This window comes from Electrona antarctica, assembly GCF_951216825.1.
Source record: "Electrona antarctica genome assembly, chromosome: 20".
NCBI classification, from domain to species: Eukaryota; Metazoa; Chordata; class Actinopteri; order Myctophiformes; family Myctophidae; genus Electrona; species Electrona antarctica.
In genome coordinates, this window is record NC_136801.1 from 25775101 (window position 1) to 25801450 (window position 26350).

Consider the following 26350-nt stretch of genomic DNA (forward strand, 5'->3'; position numbering starts at 1 on the left):
ATGCATAAATACAGCATAATGCATGCATGCATAACTCTCACAGACACACGCACACACACGCACGTGGTTGCAGAGTGACTTTTTACTGTGTATATCTGTGATGGAGGAAGTAACAGGGAGGGCTATTTCCTGTCGTGTGTGTGTGTGCGTGTGCGTGCGTGCGTGTGTGTGTGTCAGTACGTCCCTCTGTCCATCCGTTGGTGGGGTAGATAGATTCTGTTCCCCATTGGCTCTGACACAGCCTTTGGTTTCGACGTCCAGTGCATCAGGCTGAAAGGACACCAGCGACTTGGCAGGAGAGAGACAGGACAGAGAGGCTCAGTCTGGGTCTAGTTGAGGTTGATGATGAGTGCGTATAGGCGTCCCTGGACCCGTCCAACCATGCCGCGGACGTTCAGTTTATTCAGAGGCTACAGGAGAGCGAGCGAGGATGATGATGATGTGTTTGTGAGCAGTCCCAAATGCAAGGTGGTGTTCTTAATTTATACTTTATTTCTCAAAGGGTTAGACATCACGTGGCATTCTATGACATTTGCGTGGGCAATGATTATACTGTAGATGTATGTTTTATCAATTGAGTGTAAAAGTGTTGATAATTGTCAAAACGCTACCCTGAAATGGTAAAGATGAATGATTTCAGGTGAAAAATTAGGAGGTGTGTGTGTGTGTGTGTGTGTGTGTGTGTGTGTGTGTGTGTGTGTGTGTGTGTGTGTGTGTGTGTGTGTGTGTGTGTGTGTGTGTGTGTGTGTGTGTGTGTGTGTGTGTGTGTGTGTGTGTGTGTGTGTGTGTGTGTGTGTGTGTGTGTGTGTGTGTGTGTGTGTGTGTGTGTGTGTGTGTGTGTGTGTGTGTGTGTGTGTGTGTCCAGATTGTAGTGGCATTTAGACTTTTTAAGGGGTTTGATGCCATGAAGAAGCATCACCATTCCTGTCCTGTACACAAAGAGAAAAATAATGTATTCATAATAACATGTTCAATATTCATTCAAGTGTATCCTGAAATCAATGGTGCCTGGTATGATACTGTCTCTGTAAAGGAAGGATATGTCTCTTGTTGGTGTCATAACATGTTCTGGGTTTGTGGAAATTGTGGCTTTGTTGCGCACATTTTGTCAATGAGTAACAAGTGCGTGTGTGTGTTTGTATGTCTGGGGCTGGGACACGTCGGTACTTTTCTCTTGCTGAATACATTTGTGCTGTGCATTGATGCATTCATTCCCTATGGGAATGAGTGACATGATCTAATTGTAATATCTGGGGCACGTGCCTTTGTATGGGTGTCTAAATGAAGTCTTTTGTCAAAATATAAGTACTGTAGGATTTAGACTCGGAGACATGTTTGAGCTTCTCCTCATTGAACAGAATGGATGCTGACGTTGATTTAGTGTTTCTGGGCTGAGTGGCTGACCTGTTTTATACTTGACTGTGTCGTGTGAAAATAGAAGATCTAGAAGCTCCCAACCTATCACAATGTGACGTTTTGTTAGCCGTTAGATCTGCTATTTTCACTATATATTTCTATATAATCGAGGCAAAAGTTTTAAATAATCGTGATATTGATTTGATCTCTTGAACGGATCATTCCCCAAGAATGCCTATTACAGTCCAGTACACCAGCTCTGTTCTGGCTTCAACTAGATGAATTTGGACTGTGCTCTGCCAAACCGTCATCTCTTTGCGGTTTGCCTCCAAACAACATGCCTTGCTAAATCAGCTGGAGTGAAACTAGCTAGCATCTAACCAAAAGCAGCAGGATCTTGTCTGGAATCTGGCCTCTGTTGAGCACATTTGCAGGATATGAAGAAAAAAAAAAGAAATCATGAAAAAGATAAAATAAAAAGTCCTGTTATTCCAACACTGGCAGGAAGCCCCATCTGTTTCCACAGGCCATGTCTGTCTGTCTGTCTGTCTGTCTGTCTGTCTGTCTGTCTGTCTGTCTGTCTGTCTGTCTGTCTGTCTGTCCCCGTGTCCCGAGACTTGTTCAAATTCCCCCCTGAAGCCTGAACGCATTTCCTGTCACATTCCATCCTCACCTGTCGGGGAAAAACATGGACGTCCAACAACGTGACCCTCAAGTAAACAAAGGACAGACGTTCTTCCATATGCCACTGGCACAGACTCCAGCAGTGATTGTGTTATTGTTGGGTAATTAACCTGTTTAGCTTTGTTTGCAGAATGTTTGGCTCTGCCTGGAACCCTTTCCAGAGAGATAAGAATGTGCCGTCCACTTCAGTCAGTACTGTCGCTACAAAACCAAAATATTATTATTTCAGAAGCGACTTTGAATGATGTGCAATATACAACTATTGTCGAACAACTTTTAAGATGGCGCCAAGAGTTCCCCTAATATCACACGGATGTGATTTTTTTCAATCCTTGTGCCAATTTAATTGATTGGAGTACGGTTGACTGTCGTACATCAACAGGGATCTTTCAACCCTGCCCAAAAAATCACAAGTCGGATATAGGGAAAAAAGAAAGTGGTCTTTAGCCCTAACCACACCAAAGGGTCACCATGCTGCCCGTGCAACTCCTTGTGTCCAAACGGTTGCAAGGAGTTAACGCAAAAAACGTCGGCGTCTTGACCCTTTAGTGTGGTTTGGGCCATTCATTGAATTCCATGCGTTGAATAACTAGGGTCAATGTGGGTGAACGTGCAAGACATATCACACTGCAGGGACAACGCTAAAACCGCCTTGACCCTTTGGTGTGGTTAGGGCTTTACTCCGCAATTCAGTAAAACAAAAAAACATTCCCTTACAAGGTCTTTTAATATCAAATATTTTGAAACTATATTGATTATAGACCCCTGGTGGGTTATTGCTAATATTGCATTGTACCTTTTCACCTGATTCTTCTTACATAACGGCAATAGTTTGACAGTTGCTATCAGTAACCTTTCTCAATAGAAAAGCTGCTCAATAGCAACTCCTGCACTTCCTCTTTTCATCTTCCTGTTAGCTGACATTGCCATGCACCAAGTCCAAGCCTCTTTTACTTAAATCCTCTTTTTTCTTGTTTACTATTATATAATCACATTGCATAAATTGTATTGTTGGAAATGCATTTCATGCTGACCGGCATTATCAGCAACCGTTAAGATGAGGTGTTGCAGCCGTGCAGTCTCAGTTCTTCATAACTTAGGTCTGTGGCTGTCTGCGTTTTCATTGATAGCAAAAGTTGTTGAGCGAAATTGAGCTTATAGTGTAGGCATTTAGTAGACACTCAGTGATCCATATCTTCAGTAAGGATTTTGAAACGCGTGGTCGAAGCTGCATGTGGTTGCTGTCTGATTTCAACAGTGTCTCCATCCGATTTCTCCATCGTGCCGGGCAGAATTTAGAAACTCCTTTTTTTTAATGGCCAGCCAGTGACTGTCTCTCCTCTTCTCCAAGCCAGATCTCACTGTGTTTGTGCAGCTGAATGACTGTTGTGTACAGTGCATGTTTTGTGTTATACAGTAGGACATCTTATATAAACATTAGACAAGGAGAACTGAGATACTGTGTCAACCAGTCCCTCGTCGTCTATATTTTGACAATTCTAATTCTAATTTCACTCTGTGATGACTGAGCAACCCATTTTGGGCGGGAACCCCTTTTGGTGTTAGCATTATGTTATGCTTTAGCTATTGAAAAATAGCAGATCTACAAGCTCATAGCGCGCCACCGAGTGGCGCGCTACGAGCTTGTAGGTCTGCTATTTTTGAAAAACCGAAGAACGACTGACATAGAAACATAGCCTTTTCAGAAAACTGTCAGGATTTAGAAGACATTTATAGAATCGTTCCCAGGTCAAAATGGGTTAACATCTTCAGTTTGTTTGTAGTACATATTGGATTCAATACGTAGTTTTGCCGCTAGACACCGGGTGGTCTGGACTAGCAACCAGCCTTCTTCTCAGTTAAGGACCTTTCTTATTGGTCTTCTCGGGTAGAGCTTATAGTATTTGTCCCAGCTGTGTATACTGTCTCCACCAATCAACTGGTTACATTTAGGTTTAGGTAGGTATTCAAAGACGAAAATAACGCACAACGCACATCCTCCGTCCTTGGTGCTGAGCCAAACTGCAAAAGCAGCAAAATCATAAAGCGAAATAAAGGGCTTCAGGTGACCTATTCTGTCAATGGCCCAACTTCGTGGAATGAACTCCAACACTCTTTAAAACTGAGCGCCCTGCCATCCTTCGGTCAGTTCAAAGGAATGCTCCAGAACATTTTTCACCGTGATTGCTCCTGCTTCAATTGATTTATTTTACTGACTGGTTGTTCTGTATAAAGTTCCTTTGTAATTGATCCTGATTCATAATGTTGTGTTGGATGTATTCAACACGGTATCTCCAAGTATAAATAAAGGTGATGATGAACCGCAAGAAGACAAAAGTTGTTTTTGTTGCTGTTAATTAAGTTTGGAGCATCTAAAGTGAGTTGCAAGACCTTTCTTTCACTTCACATTTAGGTTTAAGACCAAGGTTGTATTTAGGGCAGGGGTGGGCAAACCTTTCAAACATATTATGAGCACTTAGCTTTTTTCCAAGGCTGGCGTAGTGATGCCAGACAGTGAAAACCACCATTGCTTTTACGTAATTATTGGCTGCTAAGTAGAATAATACTTATAATATACTTATACTATAATAGTTATCATACAAATTATCAATTTATTAATAAAAAGTCAAAACTAACAAAGAATGAGTCAAAAAAAAGGTAAGCTGCATTTTGACTATTTGGAGGTGAGGCTGAGTTGATCACCTCAATAGCCCAAACTGATCACCTGGTAGATCACAAAGAGATGGTTTGGTTGCCCACCCCTTTATGTTCTTCTATAGGCTGCCTACCAAATGAGTAGGTATTTTTACAGCCTCAGAGGAGATGTTGCTTGAGATATACAGTACGTAGCTCAAGGGAAAAAAGGACCTGTGCACTGCAGCCTTATGGCTGATTCAGTAGCAGGGTATAGTATCGCTTTGAAGTCTCCCTGTGTTTCTCCAGATGGAGTTGTGTTCTCACACTGTTACATAAGGAGAAATCTGAGAACTCACTTACTCCATAAGTCTTAAGGAGTAACTCCCCAAAATCCGTTTAAAAGCGAATGTAGTCGCCACCTTTGGTTCTAACTCTGTTTTTCTCTTTCCTCTTCCAGACGACGTCGCCCACAGGCCAGGGCCGCTCTGACTCGCCAGTCTACACCAACCTCCAGGAGCTGAAGATCTCACAGTCCAGCCTTCCGCCCGTCCCCGCCACCTCCCCGCTGCACGTCCTCGGAGACTGGGAGACCCACAAGGACCTGAGCGGCAGACACTTCTACTTCAACCGCCCCACCGGAGAGAGGACCTGGAAGCCACCCCGCACCCGTGACACCCTCAGTAGCACCAGCAGTGGCCGAGGAGAGTCCCAAAGCACGGTGGACACGGAGGTGAGGGATGTTCATAATACTTACTAGAAATGCACTCTCGTTTTTTTGTCTTTGTCTTTTTCTTTTGTCTGCCCACTCTTTCTTCTTTTTCTCCTTCTGAAATGTATACTCTGAAGCGATATTGCCCTTTGCCCCTGTTAAGTGTTGACTTGATGCCATATGTAGTCCTGAAGAAAGCAAGGATGTTACAGAGACACTGGAGATGGAGTCACTTGGAGGGGGGAGGGAGGGAAGAGGGGTGGGAAAAAAAATCCTGGGAACTGCATTTGTGTCCTATGTATGCATAGGACACAAATGCACTCTCTCGAGATGCCAACTTTCGCCTTGCACACAAGTAAGCCATGTATGGCCTACTTGTGGGCACGACACTACCTGACACAGTACAGTGTCTGGTAGTGTCTACTGCCTGGTACAACTGCTGCTCTAAATCCTCTCTACTTTAAGTGCTACTAACTAATGTCTAAAACAACTGCTGTTCCAAATCCCTTAGAAAGTACCTTAGTTACGTCACCAAGAATGGTGGTCCCTTATTGGCTGTTGATGGTAACGTAACCACGGTAACTATGGTCTTAAACAAGAGAGGACACCGCCATACATACATACATACATACATACATACATACCCAGCGCGCTCTGCTTGCGCAAGTAATAATAATGGAATGTGCTTTACAGAGCAATGGAGAAAAAAAAGAAAAGAAGGCATAAAACAACATTAAAATAATAGCAGTAATGCAATACAGTGAGGACGTGTTCTTGGAAATATTGTCTTTGATTGTGCATCGACCACATAATTGCAACATCCCTAGTTCACTTCCGTCCAGAGAAAGGGCTTTGTTCTGTAGCCCCAGGTGCGTTTTGTTTTTTTCCAAGTAAATATAGGATAGTAGAGGCAGGAAATTGAGGGCAGAGCGAGGGGGAAGGCGGGAGGCTATTCTCCAGCCAGAATCAAACTGGCAACAGAATGTGCATTGCTAGTCACTCCTTCTGATTCTTTTATAGCAGCTATCATGTTCATTTTAAACTTCCTCTGTTTTCTTGAGGTGAAGTAAAGGTTGATTATAATATTGATTATAACATAGTTACTCCACAACGGTGAGGGTATGTCCAAGTCAACACTACTAAAGACAATAAACATGCCACAAAATAAAGAGCTTGTATAACAACTACTGGCTCTGCAGAGCTGCAAACCACACAGGAAAGTCGTCTCTAAATCTAAAACATCAGATGTAGTGGAAACAGTTTGATATAGTGCTCCAGTGGTAACGGGGGAACACATCCACTAGAGGAGTGAGTGGTACACCGCAAATGACTGTTAAAGTTGTGTTGTGGTTACTGGAGGTACAGAAACAAAAGAGACCTCCTTTTATGTGTGGAAATCACATCATCTCAGCCAGGTTGTTAAAGAAATCATGCCGGTTCTCATGAATGGAGTCATGCGGTATGTTTGGAAAGCCAGCACTGCCCTCAAGTGGTGTGATGGGTTATTGCAATAGAATATGTACTTGAACAAGGGAGAGGGGGAAATTGTCTACAGTATGTACTATGTATTGACTGTGTACAGTGTGTGTGTATATATATATATATATATATATATATAATCTGTGTGTGTAGAGAGAGAGAGAGAAACTGACATTTCTTCCCCAAATGTAGAAAAAAATGCAGAATAAATGTATATGCCCTTGAAAATGGCCATAACTCATGTAAAGTATGCAGGATTTGAACATGCATGGTAGTTCATGATCAGACGTAAATTTCCCCTTCAATTTCTTTATGTCCAAGATGATTGGCTATTGACACGTTTGTATACATTTTAGAAATATTAGGCCTTAAATATCTCTATATAAATGATTAATGTTTTAAATATTTATTTTACCTGTGTCAAAAATAAGATTCGGCCATACAGCGATTCAATGCAATGCAGCAATTTGACATAATCGATAATCCGAGTCTAAATATAATTATATATAATATATACCAGTAAGACGCCCTGAGGGTGAGAAGCGACCTCGGGTTCACGCATCCGCCTCGTTGACGGTGGACTGCTGGGCGAGCGCTGGTGTTTTGGCATGGTGGGTCAGATCAACATGGAATGAATTCTGTACTGGCCATATATAAGGAGCGTGTCTTGAGTGTACAGGGTTTGATGAGGTCAGATCACTATATGGAATGTCAGAACAGGTCAGCTCCATATATGGAGATCTAAGGGTAGTAGCGGGGACATTCTCTTGAGTGTACAGGGTGTAATGAGGGCCGGGCCTGTCAAGAGATCTCTACTTTTCGCCGGCTGCCCTAATAACATTGGCCCGTCTAGAGTTTGAATGTCAAAAGGGAGACATCGAAGAGGATCTACAAGCTCATAGCTTGCAGATCTGCTATTTTTGAAAAAACGTGAAAATGTGGCGCAAATATATTCTTTCAGAGCGAACGTTTTTAACTCAAATCTTTGCTTCTGGGGGGTCCCTGGAACAACATATTTTCAGATGGGGGTCGGCGGACAATTACATATATTTTTGGGGGTCCTTGACATGACAATGTTTGAGAACGACTGACATTTTTTCCAGAAAACTGTCAGGATTTAGAAGACATTTGTAGTATCGTCCTCAGGTCTAAATTAATTAAATCTTTATCTCCATTCTTCTTCTCTGTTCTTGTCCTGTCCTGTCCGTCCGTCCTCCAGCCATTGTCTTCAGAGGAGACCTGTCACAGTACCAACTCCAGTCAGTCTGACAGTCAGTACGGTTCGCCCCCTAGAGGCTGGTCTGAGGAGCTCGACGAACACGGACACACACTCTACGTGTCTGAGCACACACAGGAGAAGGTACATTACTGTTTGTTTGTTTGTTTTATTTGTGTGGCCAATACTTTTTTACCCCTTGTTCTCCCCAATTGACTAGTTATGCCAATGAAATTCTCCCCACATTCATGTCTGTGTTTTTGCCACTGCTGTTGGTGCAGTGTTAAATATCACCCTCCCTCCCCACCTGGCTTCCCTCCCCCAATCACGATTGTGTAAATTAGTCAAAACCTAGCCGGCGTCTTATGTGTGAAACCAGTTTCTAATACGAGTTTCAATGGTTCTTATTGTCCCAGTGCAGCATCACAGCATCAGCCATTGCAGTACTACTGAATAGGGCAATGGGGGAAACAATGAATGCAGGCTGTAGAATTCTCAACATCGTAAAAATACAGTTAAAAGATTGTTACAGACATTAAATACTACATTAAAATAGCAATAACAACAAAAGCAGTTTTATGTTGCAAAATGGAAAAAAAATTATTAAGTAAAATTAAAATTGCATTTGCATAATTTAACCACATTATGAGCATGTGATCCTTTTACAGTACAGTCGAGAGACTGCAGTCTTTTTTTTGCTTTTCAATAAAGGCATTCATAGAATAGATATTCAGGAAAAGTTATTTAAAGTTTTGGTTGATGTGGGTTTCGGTCAGGGCAGGTGGGGCACTTCACAGTCCATTTCATCCACTTACATCTCATTAACCCATTTTGGGCGGGAACCCCTTTTGGTGGTTACATACATTATGTTATAATTTAGCTATTGAAAAATAGCAGATCTACAAGCTCATAGCGTGCCATGAACTTGTAGGTCTGCTATTTTTGAAAAATCGTTAAAATGTGCCTCAAATCTTTCAGAAAATTGCCATGATTTAGAAAACTTTTTTTTTAAATTTCGACGCCAGGCCTGAATGTGTTAACGCTGTATTTGTTTCACTTTGTGTAGATCTGTATGTTTTTCTATACTAGTTGTATGTAATCCAGAGCACATTTTGTATGTGTTTTCCAGTGGATAAAGCATGTTGATGAGCAGGGACGGCCATATTACTACAGCGCAGATGGATCCAGGTCAGAGTGGGAACTTCCTAAGGTGAGGCTTTCATGCACCAGCTCATCTGTTCATCAAGCTCCATGCCTAATTTATACTCGCACTATAGCAGACCTAAAAGCTCACAACGGTTGTGAGCTTTTCCGTTGGCTGTTTTCGGTGTGTGACTAGGCCTGTAACAATTATTATTACATAATCGCCTAATCTTAATTATTTGAGGTATTTTTGCATAATCGTCAATGTTGAAAAATGACGATACACTTTAAAAAAAAAAAAATCAGAATTAGCAGATCTACAAGTTTACAACACATCCTTTCGTGACGTGTTGTAAGCTTGTAGATCAATTATTTCTGCTATTTTGTAAATTATTTGGAAAGAAAGAAAATCATTCAAAAATGAACGATTAAATGTGTCAGTGATTTAAGTTATCTGCCCTGTGCAATTTATGATTACGAAGCCTAAATGGCAAACAAAAGGCAAATTTGTGTGACAATTTATCGTCAACTTAAATTTGTAATCGTGACAGCCCTAAGCCCTAAGTTCGACACCGCTGTTTAAAAAGGCTTTATGAGGAGGAGATACTGTGAAAGTTTATTTTTTGTTTTATGATTTTACTGCTAGCTTAGAGATGGAAAGCTTCCAGCGTTGCATTATGTAACCCTGCCAGACAGTAACACTCCTCCCCCTCTCACATGCTCTAAGTATCGATCTACCCCTCTGGAGTGTTAAGTCCCCTGTTTAGTTACTTTAAGTGGATGTTGGTGTTGTGTAATGCCATGCCGATCCTGGAAGCAAGACTAGTGGTGGCTGGCTGTCCGTCCGGTCAATCGGGCTAATCTGGCCGGTTTAGAGCAGATTAGAATAGACCAGCACCATGTCCGAATGAATGAACCACACACTGTAGTACTACAGACAGACGTGGACAGGACGCGTAGTAGGCAGCATTTGGCGGACAATTAACCGATGATAGCGGGAAATAACACGAGGACCGTTAGAACTTTCCAATGGTGCTGTGGTCGACAAGCAGGCGGGTAAGGGCAGTGGTGGACAGTTATGACTTGCACTCCGCTGTGCATTTCATTTCAAGACAACATTTGTAGGGAGGGGGGAAAGTACATTATGAATTAACCAGATATTGTGAAAAAAGCTGATGTACAAGCTCACACTGCAACGCGATGTTGCAATGGATTGTGAGCTTGTAGATCAGCTATTTTCACTATTATTCACAGTTGTTAAAAGATTTCTGGAAAATCTTAGAATCTTTTGGGGGGAAAATGTATGTTAAAAAGAAAATGTACTTTTGAATACAAGTATTTTTAAAAGCATGTACTGTACTCCTAACTCAAGTACCGGAGTTGAGTCAAGTACTTTGCCCACTACTGGGTAATGGAAATGGAAGATACTGTTAGATCCTTATGTCTAATTTATATATTTTTTAAATATACTTTTTAGTCCTGAAAAATATCTGTGTGATCAAAACAGCCTAATACCCGTGTGCAGAAGACTGTGGAATCTGCGTGCAATATTATGTAATTCATATTTTGTTTTAACTACCCTTGTAGTTGTCACTTGACAAAAACAATATAAAAAGTGTTGATGCGACAATTAGTTGAGTTGAAGTATGTTATTTTTGTTTTCAGTACAGTAGAGCCACATTAATGCTAGATTTGTGGATGGTTTAGTGCAGTGGTTCTCAAAGTGGGCTCCAGGGACCCTCAAGGTTGCTTGAGGTGGGTTCCAAAGGGACCCTTTTCAGGTATGTAACTCTGTGAGGGTACAAATGGAACCAAATGGACCCGTAACACACTCAGAGTTATGGGGGTCTTTGAAATTAATCAAGTTTGAGAACCATTGGTTTAGCTTACTATGCTTATTATTTGAACGTGTCTGTCTGTTTCTGTACCCTCTCTCTCTCTCTCTCTCTCTCTCTCTCTCTCTCTCTCTCTCTCTCTCTCTCTCTCTCTCATTATCATACTTTTCCTTACTCCATATCCATGTTTCTGTGCAGTACAACGTCTCCCCTGCTCAGTCAGGAGAGATCCCTAAGAGTCGCAGTCTGGAGAGGAAACAGCAGGACCCTATTGTCCTGACCAAGTGGAGACACAGCACCTATGTCTTAGACCTCAACGACAAGGTAGGTTCTGGAAGCTTTGTCTGAGCCTTTTTATTGTTTCATGTTCTGGCTATGAGGCTTAATCCTGTTATAACAGGTCGACAGAATTGCCTAGGAATTCTGGTCAATAATATATAGTCAACAGTATAGTATAGGTCAACATTATAGTATAGGATCTCAGAATGCTGGTTGGTTACCTGGCAAAGTGGACTAATGTACCAAATGATTCAGGTAATAAGGCTTCGTTGTTTGGGAAGTCTGCTCTTCAGCTACTGTACCAAGTACAGCTGGTCGGGGCTGGAATACATTGAGCACAATCTTGGCACGATCTTCCTTGTTGGCCGTGGGGTTTAATCCCAGAGAATTATATGAGACACTTTGAGGTCAGACGTGCAACCGTGGTCAATAACCATAGTGGTGTGTTTGATGTGCTGCGGAACACGAAGGATAAAGTTTGTTTTGTAGATCATAGTTGTTCAACATGGGTGGTTCACGATTCTCTTCCTGGACACATAAGCTACTGCTAGTTTTCACTTTGTGCTCTGGACCTGAACCCTGATTATACCCTGGAATTTAAAAATAATAAAGGCGCTAGTGCCCAGCAGATGAGGGAGATTTTACTCCGTCTTTAGATCCGCCTTCCATTTCCCCCCAAAACCGGGAGGTGAAATGTTCCATTACTACCTCAGTCTGATCTCTCTGTAGAAGCGTTAATATTCCAAACGAGATGCATGCTGAAGTCATAAATTAGGACAGAATATCGTCGTTCTGATCAAAACCATGGACAACGCCATAGATTCAGAGATAATGGCATGATTTGTCAGCCGTAAACCAGGAAGTGAATGGCTGCGTGCGCAGCTAAACAGCTCTGGGACGGACGAGCAAGGCATTGCCTAGCAACGGCCTGTGTCAAAAAGTGGATTTTAGCGGTCACGTTTTATACTATTAAAAAGGACCTAAAGACGTGTACACACGTCCTGGGCATAATAAGTGTTAACAAGCTATTGTAGGTTTTGATCAAAACATCTAGACGTGAGTTTTCTTTTAACCACAAGAACCCTGTTTTGGGGATGTCGTCATAGGAGAATGTTTGGTGAAAATAGACAATCAAAAAGCTAACGGCGTGTCACATTGTGACGCCAGTCAATGTACTATAGGGTTTAAGTGGTTAAAAGTGATGGAAAACATTCTAGGCTCATGCTAAAAAAAATGTTTTGTTACAGTTCTCTTTTAAACTCAGGCGGTGTGGTTCTGACCCACGCAAGAGGAGATTACGTCTCTCTTTTTACCGTGATAAAGTTGGTACCATCCTTTCTCGTCCTCGCTCCACCAATCTACTTGTTGAGATGATTTATTGTGATTCTTTGGCATTGATTATCACTGGTAGAACAGCCAGGTTCCCAGCCCTGGTTCTTGTGGGACCCCTTGTACAGCTGATTTGATTCGATTAAACTTTTCAAGTACGTTTTTCAAATACATTTCAACATTTTGCGCCTATTTACAAATCGGTGGTTAAAACATTGGAAATCAGTGGTCTGGGACTCTTCAAAAGCAAGGACTGGCATCAGTCGAGCTCTAACAGGGGGTCACTGAGGACCAGGATTGGGAAAAAAACTAACTATAGTAGATCCTTATGTGAGATGAGGACAAATCAAATCACCATGAATACTTCAATCAAAGCTGCCCAATGATTTCTCCCTGTTGTCATCCTGAATTGCACCGATTGATTTTATAGCTGTGAAACTGTCAATGAACACCACCAGATACTGGAACCTGAGAATGACTCGCTCTCTTTGAATTAACACCTTTTCTGTTGTGGCTGCATGTGAATCTCAGCATGCTCTGTGCCCATTGACAATGAAAGCCTAACAAGCCCACATCCTAATTAAAATCAACATTAATCCTTGTTGTTTTTTCTGCCCGGATTAACCACATGAACCTTAGTGTGCGGGAGGGGGGGGAGGGGACATTCATACATTTTCTACGAGCATTGTCTACAAGCACACAACCTGGTGTATTGTGTGCTTGTAGATCGGCTGTCTTTGGCAAAGAGATTTTAGTGTTGGACGGGGGGTGGGGGGGCTAGTGTAGACCCCTGGAGGACACCAGTCAAAGTATTTTTTTACGATTTAAGTGGTTTTACCCCCAAACTGACTTCACAACAGGTTTCTGATCCATTGTCTGATCCTCACGCCTCCCCAGCCAGTGTGATTTCTGGTCTAGAGGGGTGGATTCAAATTTGCCGGCAAAAACAGCCTGTGGATCCTATTGGTTCACTGTTCTGTGCGCCCGCCCCCTCCTCCCCTCCCCGGTAGAACACACTGGAGAACACTGAAAATTTGGAGCGGCGCTGTTATTGGTTAGAAATACACGGTTCACTCCCACCCCTAGACCAGATTTCCTGGCTCGTTCGGCCAAAGAAAATTCTTTGAATTTGCTGATCTTAGCTGCTGAATTTGTCTTGATAGATTATGTCCTCTCTAACCAACCACAGATCTCTTGTAGTTTAGCAGTCAGATGTTCTAATAGAGTCTGGCTGTATTGACCATGTACCTCTTGTTGCTAGGAGTGTGCTCCGGCGCCTAAGCAGAGCTCTCCGGACTCTGACTCGTGCCCATCATCTCCCAAGCACCCCTCGACAGTTAGTATCCCAGCATGTACTGCACTGCCACACTCCTACCCTCCTCATTCGCATGCATGGCACAATGAGTTCAACTGGTGATGGTGCACTTCATCCATTTGCAAGCCTTGTCTTTATATTATTAATGGTTGTCACTAATTCTCATTATAAGGAGTACTTTCCGTCTATTCACTCAGCGTCTCATTGGTGGGCTATGGACAAATCTGCCTAGCAACGACGGCATCAATGGGGATTCCAAGATAATAAAAACTACAGCCTTTCTCTTTTTGGAAAGTGAAAATGCTGAAATGGGTGCCATTGTTCTTTAATAATACAAAATATATATTCATAGGGATGCTCCAATACCCTTTTTTAATTCAGACCTAGTACGAGTACTAGTACCGATTTTGTTTAAATTGACCAAACCTGCCTTTCAAAACTGTCCACAGCCCTCCTCTGAGACCAAGTAGACAGAAATAGTCTTAAAGCGATAACTAGCCAGGACCAATTATATGAAGATTTTTTCCCACTTTTTTATTTTTACAAGAGTCTTTCCTCAAGCTCATGTCATCATCATTTAATGCTATATGCTTCATTCTGCTTTTTCGACCTGCATCTTTCTCCACTGTTCTCTCCAACAACTTGCTTTGTTTGCATCCACCTGTATTTTCCTGCATGTCTCAGCAGTTCATATTCCACTTCCTTACTGCCATAGTGCTGAATATAAATTACATCAGTTTGGCCTCTTCCCTGCTGTCAACCTCACTATGGAAATGAATGGGGGGTAATTCTGCCATCATGAATCAGTTGTGTGATAGCATTTAAGGGTGTTTTAGTGCCATCTGCTGGTGTTGTTGTGGAATAACATACATGCACACTGAGTGTCTATCACACTATCATGCTTCTGTGTGTGTGTGTGTGTGTGTGTGTGTGTGTGTGTGTGTGTGTGTGTGTGTGTGTGTGTGTGTGTGTGTGTGTGTGTGTGTGTGTGTGTGTGTGTGTGTGTGTGTGTGTGTGTGTGTGTGTGTGTGTGTGTGTGTGTGTGTGTGTGTGTGTGTGTGTGTGTGACGGAGACAGAGCATGTTTGTGTGTATGCGCTTTTTCATGGTTATTTTCCTTATTTTATCGTAGTGTTCTGTACTCTACACATTTCTTGCTGGCTATGTGTGTGTCTGTGTGTGTGTGTCTGTGTGAGTGCACGCTTGCGTGCGTGCGTGATACACTGCACATCACTCAACCCCAGGTTGTGTGAAATCCTGTCCCACTGATCATATTCACACGGCTACGGTTTGAACATGTCCGCCGTGTGGATACGATCAATATCCTCGTGTAAGGCTCATCGCTCTGTGTTCTCTTCCACAGCCTTCAGAGAAGTGTGGAGTCCTCAACGTTACCAAAATCACCGAAAATGGAAAGAAAGTCAGGTAGGCATTGACACTGAATAATAATAATACTTTTCTTGTTTAGCATCTTTCATGACATGAAATGCAGCTCAAAGTGCTTTACAGTGCGTTTTAACAGCGGAAGTGCATTATTTGTCTATGGGACCCGGCAACTACTGGCGATAGTAGCTGATAGTCGAAAAGTGGGCGGAGGAACGTCGCCCAAAAGATGAAGAAAAATTATCTTTTGGGCAACATCGTCTGGCGATAGCCGGCGATTAGGTGATGAAAATCATGTTGTTCTCCCGCTGTTAAAACGTACTGTTACAGAGAATTATAAGAAAAGCAAAGGAAAAGCTAAAAAGACAACATTAATATATATAGTTAGTAGCAGTGAATAAGGCAATACAGTGAGGACATAAATAACAACTGAATGACACTGCAGGAGAAAACTACCGCAGAACAGCATTGTAATCATACCGTATAGCTATTGAAAAGGCAGTGACCTGTAAGTGTCCATTACACACCAATGTTTTAAGTTAATTTAATTGTATTGTGTCATTTAGTTTTAACTTAAGGTAGTGGGGTTTTTTTCTAATTGTGTTAGAGAGGTTATGTTGTTGGAGTGTATGATATGTGTGTTTTGTCTTTGTAAAATACAAAATGCTAATGAATGACGACGCATTGCTTGTGGTTTTCAGGAAGAACTGGACGTCTTCCTGGACCGTGCTGCAGGGCTCTTCTCTGCTCTTCGCAAAGGGCCAGGGCGGCGGAACCAGCTGGGTATGTATCCCAACAGACAGCCCCCTGCAGGCTTCACCACCTGTTGTTTACCTGGAAGCTGTTGTTCATTCTATTTCTCTGTGGTACTTGTCTTTCTTATCCTTCATATATCTGGTTGTCACCTGTTCTTTTTTCTGTGGTTTTCATTTTGTCCTCCTCCCCACTTCTCTCCTTTCTGCTCCTCCTCTCTCCGTGTCCCCTACACTCCTGTTCTCCTCGCCTCTCCTCTCCTCTTCTCTCCTCCCTAAGTCCTACTACCGTAGTGGCTCTATTCCAGAGTTGCTCCTCACCCTGCTTAGCAACTGGAAGCGCTCAGTCAAGCCCCGCCCAGCTGTCTCCTATGTACACTGTGCGCCTGTCCAGGCCGCCACAGTATGTCCCCTCTCTGTGCATGTGTGTTGGTTCCCTTGCCTGTCTGTCCTCTCACACTGACCTAGCCCCTCACTGCTGCTGTCCTTGCCCTTGTTTGATTAGGCCCAGATCAGACAGGACGTGCCTTGCAGTGCCCTGCAGTCTACAAAGCAGGGCAGCTTGCAGCATTTTTTTTTTTTCTTTACTGCTTTGATTTGATTTGAACTTGTTTTTCAACTTGGGGTGCCCAGGGAACTCCTCCAAAAACTTGAGGCACATAGAGCTAAAGATGCAAGGCACGCTGCAACATAAAAGTAGAGAGCAGAACTATTTACAAAAAGAAGCCCCCAGCTGCCTAATAGCATCCCGTCTGATCAGGGCCCTTTGGAGGCTTGTGTGGCTGGTTTGAAAGCCCAATAAAGCTTCTCAGCTGTACAAATGGAAGCGATCCAGATAAATATACAACTAATGTTTCAGAGTGCCTGAGTTTGCTGGAATGAGACGTGTGCAAAGCTTTTGAACAAACGTGGAGATATCTCCTGGACTGTGCTTTTCTTAATGGTTATGCATATTACCTCAATAACTACAATAATTTAACATGGTGTTGCCTTCCAATACTACACTAGACAATACTAAATAATAGCATTTGTGACACAGATGTTACAAAGTGAATAAACCAAACGTGATCTTATTAACATTTAACACACCTTGTTTATTTTTGTTCCTGAAAAGCCAACTGGAATAAACGGCGGAATTGCGATTTCATCATTCTGTTGTAAAACTACCTCTGATATTATTTCCTGCCCGTTGATTCCAGAAGTTTGGCAGTAACCAGTCCAAGCCTGAGTTCACTGTGGACCTGCGAGGAGGATCCGTGGACTGGGCTTCCAAGGACAAGTCTAGCAAGAAACATGTCATTGAGGTAAATCCCATTCTGGACAATATTGATTCATCGATTGGCTCTTCGATAACCTCAGCCTCCAACAGATCTGCCTCACCTTTGTGTCATCATTGACAGAGGGGACAGGATAACCCTTTGCTATCTGATCTCCTGAAGAAGAGTGGGATAATCTTCCGCTCTGACCTTTGACCCTTCCTCCCCTAGCTAAAGACCCGTCAGGGGACAGAACTGTTAATCCAGTCAGAGATCGACAGCGTGATCAACGACTGGTACCGAGCCCTGACGGAGACCATCAGTGCACATGTAAGTGGGAACCCCTCTCACTCAGACCTGTTTCCCTTCCTAGAAACATCAGTCAAAAGTACAATATTTGTGTGAAATAAATTAAAAAAACTAAACAAATACTTATAAATGTATTACTTAAGTACAGTACTTACAGTCCACCACTGGAACTAGCTAGCCTATATGTCTTAAATAGCTGTGTGTGTGTGTGTGTCTTTGTGTCCAGGCCTGGGAGTCGGATGAGGCCATCGAGGAGGACCTGCCTGAGTCACCAGGGGCTGAGAAACAGGACAAGGAGAAGGACCACCGGGACTCCAAGAAGAACAGAGGTAACAATCAATCTATCCGCTTTTATTTATAGTGCCCATTCCATAGCAGTGACATTTTTCATGTCAAATTAAGATGTAATTTACCACCGGCCACAAAAACACATTTTTCTAAATAATATTTCTGTTTTCATTTTTGAGGGGTGCTGGCCCCTCCTATATACAGGTTTAATGTTTGTTTTTAGTTCAATGTTTGTTTTAAAAAACGCCATTGGCAATGGGAAAATGTACGTCATCTTGTCCCTAACACAAACATTAAATGCCATTAACAGTAAAAAATAATTTAATGTTTGTGTTGGCACCGTTTGTTTTACATCAGCATTACATCACCTAATCAACATGAGTTAGACTTTAATATATTAACACCCCTCACTTCACACACGGGTGTGTCGTTTTAACGCACCCCTCACCAACCTTATGTCTAACCAATGACTAGTCTAAACTAAGTACGCCCCCCGCGGGCACCACTGTAGAGGCTCCAATGGGCACAGCTCAGTAGGCCAGTGTATGTAACAAAGGAATAATAAAGCGCTTGCCTGATGCATGGGGGGGTGGGGGGGGATAATAACATGGAATCAAAGAAGAGATGAGATACATTTTAGAAAATGTAAATAAATATAATTATTGTAAAAATAAATCACACCCGTGTGAAGTCAGGGGCTCTCTTGTCATCATACATCATCACATTCCGGTCAATCACTTTTCTGTCCTCACTTTTTAGCCTCAATTCCGTGGCTCAGCCAATCAAATCATCGCTATGGGGTCCACATGCACACACAAAGCTGGGCATACTGTAGGAGGGGCTAGCGCCCCTCAAAAATACGAAGAATTAATGCAATTTTGGCTAAGGACGTCCTAACAGTAGACTACTACTGTTTCTCCTCAGTCATGAAGACCTCTGTGAGCATGGACGCATCAGATCAAAAGAAAACCAGAGTGAAACTCAAGAAGTTCCTGACACGTCGACCCACCTACCAGGCGGTGCGAGACAAGGGCTATATCAAAGGTACGCTGGATCTCCTGGGCCGGACGAGCAGCAATAATCATAACAATAACAATAATACATTTCAAAGCACTCTTCAAGCGAGGAGAGCACAAAGTGCTTTCCAAAGGAAAAAAAATGAAATGCAATGATAGACCATCAAAATGGACTATGTGGACTATAAAAACGGTAGCATAAAAAGAATAAAACAGGAATGTTATTGCACACAAAAAAAATAACTATATAAAACGGCATAAAATAATTTAACAGCAGTTCTGAAAAGATCTTTCAGTAAGACTATATAAGTGGTTCTCAAACTGTTTTCCAAAGTACACTGGTGTGCCCTGGGATTTTGAGACAGCCACACATGCAACTATACAAAAAGTTATATTTGTTCATTTTCAGTGCTTTGTGTGCACTCATTTCCCAATACAGAGGTTAATCTATACCCTAAACCATTTTTTCAACCTGGCAAAAATGAAAATGTATTATTATAATTAATTTGTGTATAATGTATTATTATTATTATTATTATTGAGTGTAAACGGCCAATCTACAAGCTCACAATGCATTGCATCGTGATGTGTAGTGAGCTTCTAGATTGGCTGTTTACACTTTTTTTTTAATTTGTGAAAGTATGAAATAGGGCTTAAGTGATTCAACATTTCATTTGGCATTCGTAAGTCAAAATCAAAGTTTACAGCGCGATAAGAGTGACAGCGTGTGATATGATATGAATACAGCTGTGCCTTGACATTCTGACCTGCCCTTTGGCTTGCCTTGGGCACAAAGAGTTTGAAAAGCACTGCTCTATATCAACGCTGGGGAACCAGAATTCCCTGATTAGACTCTATAATGAACAACACCAGCAGTATTCTGGGTTCTCCCTGGACCAAAGCTGAGAATAGCTGTACCAGACTTTGTTATTCATGTGCTGTACCTGTGTTTTCTTTTGTGGTATTTTAGATCAGGTCTTTGGCGGCAGCCTCAGCAGCCTTTGTCAAAGAGAGAGTACGTCTGTGCCCAACTTTGTGACTTTGTGCATTGACCACGTGGAAACTACAGGTATGAACAAACAGACGCACCTCAGTATGTTTGTGTTCTTCTTGTCTCTTTTGACTTTGGGTAGTAATCAAAGGCAGGAAAGAATGTGTTTCTAGGTTACCCTATGGGTGGGGTTGGCAAAATGGCCTTTCTGTGTAGGAGTGTGCATGTTCTCCTCGTGTCCCCTAGGGTAGGTAGGTGGTAGGTACCCTCACAAAAAACATGCAGTAATCCTGGTATCTATACTGCCACCACCTGGCCAGCCTGGTAGAGGGGAAAGGAACTGGTCGGAATAACATGTTCCTTCCACGCGTTACGTCCAACCGGGGAAACTTCCTAACCTGACTCCGCCAGATGGGGCAGCAGAGAGTACACTGGGTTCCCCCCTCCTGCTCCCATCTGGGAACTCTCAGGCAGACTTGATGCCCGGCCACAAAACGGCCTGGCCAATCAGCGGCAGCTAGAGGCGGGATCAAGGCAGCACTGTGTATGCCTTGATCCCGCCTCTAGCTGCCGCTGATTGGCTGTCAGGTGAAAAGAAGCAGCGTGGACTCCTCATGCATAGAAGGAAACATGAGGTCAGTCCGTTGCTCTCCCCAGGTTGGCAGAGGGAGTGTAGCACCCAGGATTACACTAGACAATTGACACTGGGTGAAATAAATTGTGAGATGATAAAAAAAGAGAACGTGTGTTTTTAATCCTCTAACTTCTCGTCCCCTCCCCCAAAACGTCCCCTCCCCCTCCTCTCATCGTCTCGTCCTCTCTGCCATTCCAACGTCTCCTGTAGGTCTCAGTATTGACGGCATATACAGAGTGAGTGGGAACCTGGCAGTGATACAGAAGCTCCGCTTTGCGGTGAACCACGGTAGGGCTCCAGTCTCCCTCCGCCTACATCCTGTCAGCCATCCACACGTGCACACACAGACACATTTTAACCATTTATTTATGTCCACACAAAGGATATGCATACAAGGACACAAATATTATAGGTGCATTAAAGTCTGCAAAGTCATGGCATGTGTTTTCGTGATACAACAGGCATGTCACTCAGTACTCTATGGGTATAAGTAACAACGTCTCCGCCATATATGACGGCTGCCAATTATAGCAGAGACAGCCTTTTTGCCTTCTTTTTGGGCATCCCAAGTTGTTGGAACACACACACACACACACACACTCTCACACACACACACACACACACACACACACACACACACGCGCACACAAACAAACACACGCCTCCTCTGTGCTATCGCATCCCACACAGCAGTTGGTCATACAGCTTGTTGAGCTGTTCGGTCTACACACACAGACAGCAGTTATGATTTCAAGTATTCCTACCTACACAATGCTACAATGTGTTCAATGTTTGCTTTGTTTATTTCATTTCTTTATTTTGATTATGATTTTTTCATTCGTTCATTGCTTTTGCTTTCTTTCAATTAATTTTGTTCATTCTTTTGCTCTCTTTCACTTTATTCACACTTTTCTTTCTTTGGGTTTTTTTCTTTTTTCTTTCACTCTTTCTGTCTCTCTTCTGACTTCACTTTCTTCCTTTTTCTTTCACTTACTTACTTTCACTTTTTTATTTCACTTACTTTCACTTTCTTCCTTTTTCTTTCACTTACTTACTTTCACTTTTTTCTTTCACTTACTTTCACTTTCTTCCTTTTTCTTTCACTTACTTACTTTCACTTTTTTATTTCACTTACTTTCACTTTCTTCCTTATCTTTCTTTCACTTAATCTTTCTTTCTTTCGCTCTCTTTCTTTCTCTCTTCTGACTTCACTTTCTTTCTTTTTCTTTCACTTACTTACTTTATTTCACTTTTATTTCACTTACTGGTATTCTTTCTTTCTGTCTCTTTCCTCTGGCCTTTCTTTCTTTCTCCTCCTCAGATGAGACGTTGGATCTGAATGACAGTAAATGGGAGGACATCCATGTGACCACAGGAGCTCTGAAGATGTTCTTCAGAGAGCTTCCAGAGCCTCTCTTCACATACGGATCCTTCAACGACTTTGTCGAAGCCATTAGTGAGTACTTTGATGCCCGGTCTGAGTTGCATGGCGGTGTAGCCTGTAGCCTGTAGCGTGTCTGAGTTGCACGGCGGTGTAGCCTGTAGCGTGTCTGAGTTGCACGGCGGTGTAGCCTGTATCGTGTCTGAGTTGCACGGCGGTGTAGCCTGTATCGTGTCTGAGTTGCACGGTGGTGTAGCCTGTATCGTGTCTGAGTTGCACGGCGGTGTAGCCTGTAGCCTGTAGCGTGTCTGAGTTGCACGGCGGTGTAGCCTGTAGCGTGTCTGAGTTGCACGGCGGTGTAGCCTGTATCGTGTCTGAGTTGCATGGCGGTGTAGCCTGTAGCCTGTAGCGTGTCTGAGTTGCACGGCGGTGTAGCCTGTAGCGTGTCTGAGTTGCACGGCGGTGTAGCCTGTAGCGTGTCTGAGTTGCACGGTGGTGTAGCCTGTAGCGTGTCTGAGTTGCACGGCGGTGTAGCCTGTAGCGTGTCTGAGTTGCACGGCGGTGTAGCCTGTAGCGTGTCTGAGTTGCACGGTGGTGTAGCCTGTAGCGTGTCTGAGTTGCACAGCGGTGTAGCCTGTAGCGTGTCTGAGTTGCACGGTGGTGTAGCCTGTAGCGTGTCTGAGTTGCACGGCGGTGTAGCCTGTAGCGTGTCTGAGTTGCACGGCGGTGTAGCCTGTAGCGTGTCTGAGTTGCACGGCGGTGTAGCCTGTAGCGTGTCTGAGTTGCACGGCGGTGTAGCCTGTAGCGTGTCTGAGTTGCACGGCGGTGTAGCCTGTAGCGTGTCTGAGTTGCACGGTGGTGTAGCCTGTAGCGTGTCTGAGTTGCACGGTGGTGTAGCCTGTAGCGTGTCTGAGTTGCACGGCGGTGTAGCCTGTAGCGTGTCTGAGTTGCACGGCGGTGTAGCCTGTAGCGTGTCTGAGTTGCACGGTGGTGTAGCCTGTAGCGTGTCTGAGTTGCACGGCGGTGTAGCCTGTAGCGTGTCTGAGTTGCACGGCGGTGTAGCCTGTAGCGTGTCTGAGTTGCACGGTGGTGTAGCCTGTAGCGTGTCTGAGTTGCACGGCGGTGTAGCCTGTAGCGTGTCTGAGTTGCACGGCGGTGTAGCCTGTAGCGTGTCGGAAATAGCTGACAAAAACAGGCTCGTAGGTCTGCTATTAAAGCATAAATTGGGCTTAATGCGACCAGCAGTCCAAGTTTTATATAATATGACATTTAATGTCAGTTCATTTTGACAGCTGATTTGAGATTGTTTTAATATTTTTGATAAAAGATCCATATTTTTGTCAGATGTTGTGTTTTTTTTCTTCCTCACAAAAGAATACGATGGACATCTTAGTCGAATCTATCTGTTATTGTGTGTCAATTTAGATTTTGTACAAGTAGAGTGATCTTTCATCAAGACTGCTGTAGATGTAGATTGCTTTCTGATCACGTGTGGCAATTCTTTCTCCAAATCCACTAACAGTTATTCAATTATTAACACATTATGAATGCATTATCCAACAAAGTGCATGCCCTCGCATCGCAAAGTTGGCTGTTCGCATTGATGCCTGAATTGCTGAAGTGCATGCTTGTAGTTGTACGCCTTGCATGCTTTTTAGCAATGCGGCCACAAGATGGCGCCCCATACATTTGCATTTATTATAAGGCTTGAATCTCTCTCTCTGCATCAGAATCCTCTGACTACAAGCAGCGAGTCAACTCCATAAAAGACTTGATCCAGCAGTTGCCAAAACCCAACCACGACACCATGAAACTCCTCTTCCAGCACCTCCGCAGGTAAGCACAGATGTTCTCCCAGAGCAAACCACTACAGCAACGTTAGTAGTAGCACTTTGTTCTTTAGTTGGGGCTAACCACTTCCCTGGTGTCTCTGTTGTGGGCATGTCACTGGAGAAAACTTTGTGAAAAGAATTGTGATAGAGAAAGGTAGAAAAACATATTTTTTCCACCGCCGTCAGTGTATGAATGTGTGTGTGAATGTAATGCACATTGTAAAGCGCGTTGGATAAAGGCGCTATATAAATCAACGCACCATTTACCACAACCAGTCGGTGCATATGCCAGTACTCTAGTCTTCATGTCTCCCCTATCTCTCTCAGCCCTCAATTTCCTGTCTCTATACACTTTCCAATCTAATAAAGCAATAAAATGCCCTCCACAAAAAATCACAATAATAAAAAAAAGAATGGCACTATGTCTCATTTACTAATTGAAACCTATACATTTTGAAATTACACCATTAAGTTTGATGGGCCCCAGGTTCACCAGATTTGCTGATCCCACAAAGCCTCAAATGGAAGTTGAATGCTAGCTGGCACAGAGTAAGACACGCACGGTTTTTCGTGCACCACCAGTGAATGTGAAAATTAAAATTCAACAAATTCAGTCCACACGCTGTTGTCATTCACTGTGTATCTCACCGTGGACTTTACTCTCTCAATTTATATACCGTATGCATTTACGGCACATTCATCGGTTTATTAATGAAATGCATGTTCCACATGTTGTACATTTGAAATACTTATTTGCTCTCGAAAGTGCAGATGATATTGGACCGGTATGTAAAAGTACATAATACACACACCATTATTGACTTTTCCTTCCTTAGCTTATTACGTTATACTCACATCTCTCTTATTCCCCTGTCTTTGTTTTCCTCTCCCCGGCTGGATTAGCCAGTGGGCACGGTGAAACTATAGCCAGGTTTAAGGTGTATTCTTAGCCTGCTGCAGGCCAGGGGCAATATCATATGTTCACGATGACATTTGCCTAGGTTTCCAATTTGCATTTATATGGCACTGTGTTTGCAGTAATTCAGTACCTATGGAGTGGTGTTTTCTTCAGGAAATTTATAGCGTGACATTCAGTGGCGTGCAGGTCTACGTATATCAGCAGGCAGAATTTAATCATTTCTCATCCCCCCCACCACCACCATGAATATGTTATTGTTTTGTGTGCATCTGCATGCAAGGATGTAGATTCTATTTAAAAATGATATTATGCCGTTGCCTTAGGGGCATTCAATATTGTTACACGGCGTATATGGGGTTGAGAAGCTTGTGTGCATTCTCCATCTTAACGCATTTTGGGCGGGAACCCCTTTTGGTGTTAGCATTATGTTATGCTTTAGCTATTGAAAAATAGCAGATCTACAAGCTCATAGCGCGCCACCGAGTGGCGCGCTACGAGCTTGTAGGTCTGCTATTTTTGAAAAATCGAAGAACGACTGACATAGAAACATAGCTTTTTCAGAAAACTGTCAGGATGTAGAAGACATTTATATAATTGTTCCCAGGTCAAAATGGGTTAAGTCCCCCCCCCAGCTCCACCTCCCACCCACCCCTCAAGTTATTGTGTGTATAAAGATTGTTTGCGAGCCTTGTAACATCTCACTCTCTAGATTAAATCATTGCTTGAAGGTACTGAATTCAAAGGATAGCCAAACAATAAAACTCTAACACTCAGTCAGTGCTATATTTATGACATATTACCGTCTGAAAACCCGCCATCAGCCCTTCCTCTTTGTCATTAACAAAATGTAATCTCAAGTCTTGTCTTGACGAATGAAAAGCTTTATTCCGAACATGTTAAAATTAGACAACAAAGTCAAATAAGTGCAATATAAAACAATAATAATAATCACAAAAATGAAACGACAAAAAACAAGCCTCACTGGTCACAAAGTACTATAATTTCTTTACACGTTCAAAACGGAGTAGGAAGAAGTATAAAACGTTTTTTTTGCCACTCAGTAGGCGTTCCCGCATAACTTCTGGATATGATGATGTCACGCGTATACTGTATACCCTCTATATAATCATCTCTGTCCATCTTGTGAGCTCTTGGGTTCTGACCTGTCAAAGTAAAGTACAGTTCCTTCCAACATCCACATTTTACTTTTTTTCCCCGGAAAGGGAGGTGATATAACTACAAATAGACGTCATTCTGAATATCTGATGGGCTGTCTTAAGAACTTTTTCTCTGAACTCGTGCACCTCCAGATGTTCTGATTCTCCGAACTGTAGTTTGGAAAGCCTGTCCGAACCGTCAAACGTCAAAGGAGCATGTATTGGCCTTTATTTAGTTATTAGTAGTAGTGGTATTGTTTGATTCACTATGTTGCCTTATTAACCCTCTCGTCCCTTGCTTTAATTTAACCCATTTTGGGCGGGAACCCCTTTTGGTGTTTTAAGCATTACATTATACTTTAGCTATTGAAAAATAGCAGATCTACAAGTTCATAGCGCGGCACCGAGTGCCGCGCTATGAACTTGTAGGTCTGCTATTTTTGAAAAATCA

General features: G+C 42.8%; 1 protein-coding gene across 4 annotated transcripts in view; it reads left to right on the forward strand.

The window, feature by feature from the left end:
• The window catches only part of LOC306913034 (rho GTPase-activating protein 12-like), an 84799-nt gene that overhangs the window by 55571 nt on the left and 2878 nt on the right, over window positions 1–26350 (forward strand). The window contains exons 3-18 of one of the 4 annotated variants that reach the window (XM_079489538.1): window positions 5135–5407; window positions 8085–8225; window positions 9211–9291; window positions 11258–11383; window positions 13929–14003; window positions 15345–15406; window positions 16066–16147; window positions 16397–16519; window positions 17316–17420; window positions 17604–17702; window positions 17908–18010; window positions 18894–19013; window positions 19956–20054; window positions 20821–20898; window positions 21932–22066; window positions 23722–23827. In XM_079489538.1, coding sequence (XP_079345664.1) covers window positions 5135–5407; window positions 8085–8225; window positions 9211–9291; window positions 11258–11383; window positions 13929–14003; window positions 15345–15406; window positions 16066–16147; window positions 16397–16519; window positions 17316–17420; window positions 17604–17702; window positions 17908–18010; window positions 18894–19013; window positions 19956–20054; window positions 20821–20898; window positions 21932–22066; window positions 23722–23827 — 1808 coding nt within the window. The remainder of the gene's footprint in view (window positions 1–5134; window positions 5408–8084; window positions 8226–9210; window positions 9292–11257; window positions 11384–13928; window positions 14004–15344; window positions 15407–16065; window positions 16148–16396; window positions 16520–17315; window positions 17421–17603; window positions 17703–17907; window positions 18011–18893; window positions 19014–19955; window positions 20055–20820; window positions 20899–21931; window positions 22067–23721; window positions 23828–26350) is intronic. The other 3 variants (XM_079489539.1, XM_079489540.1, XM_079489541.1) reach the window with 3 other exon arrangements.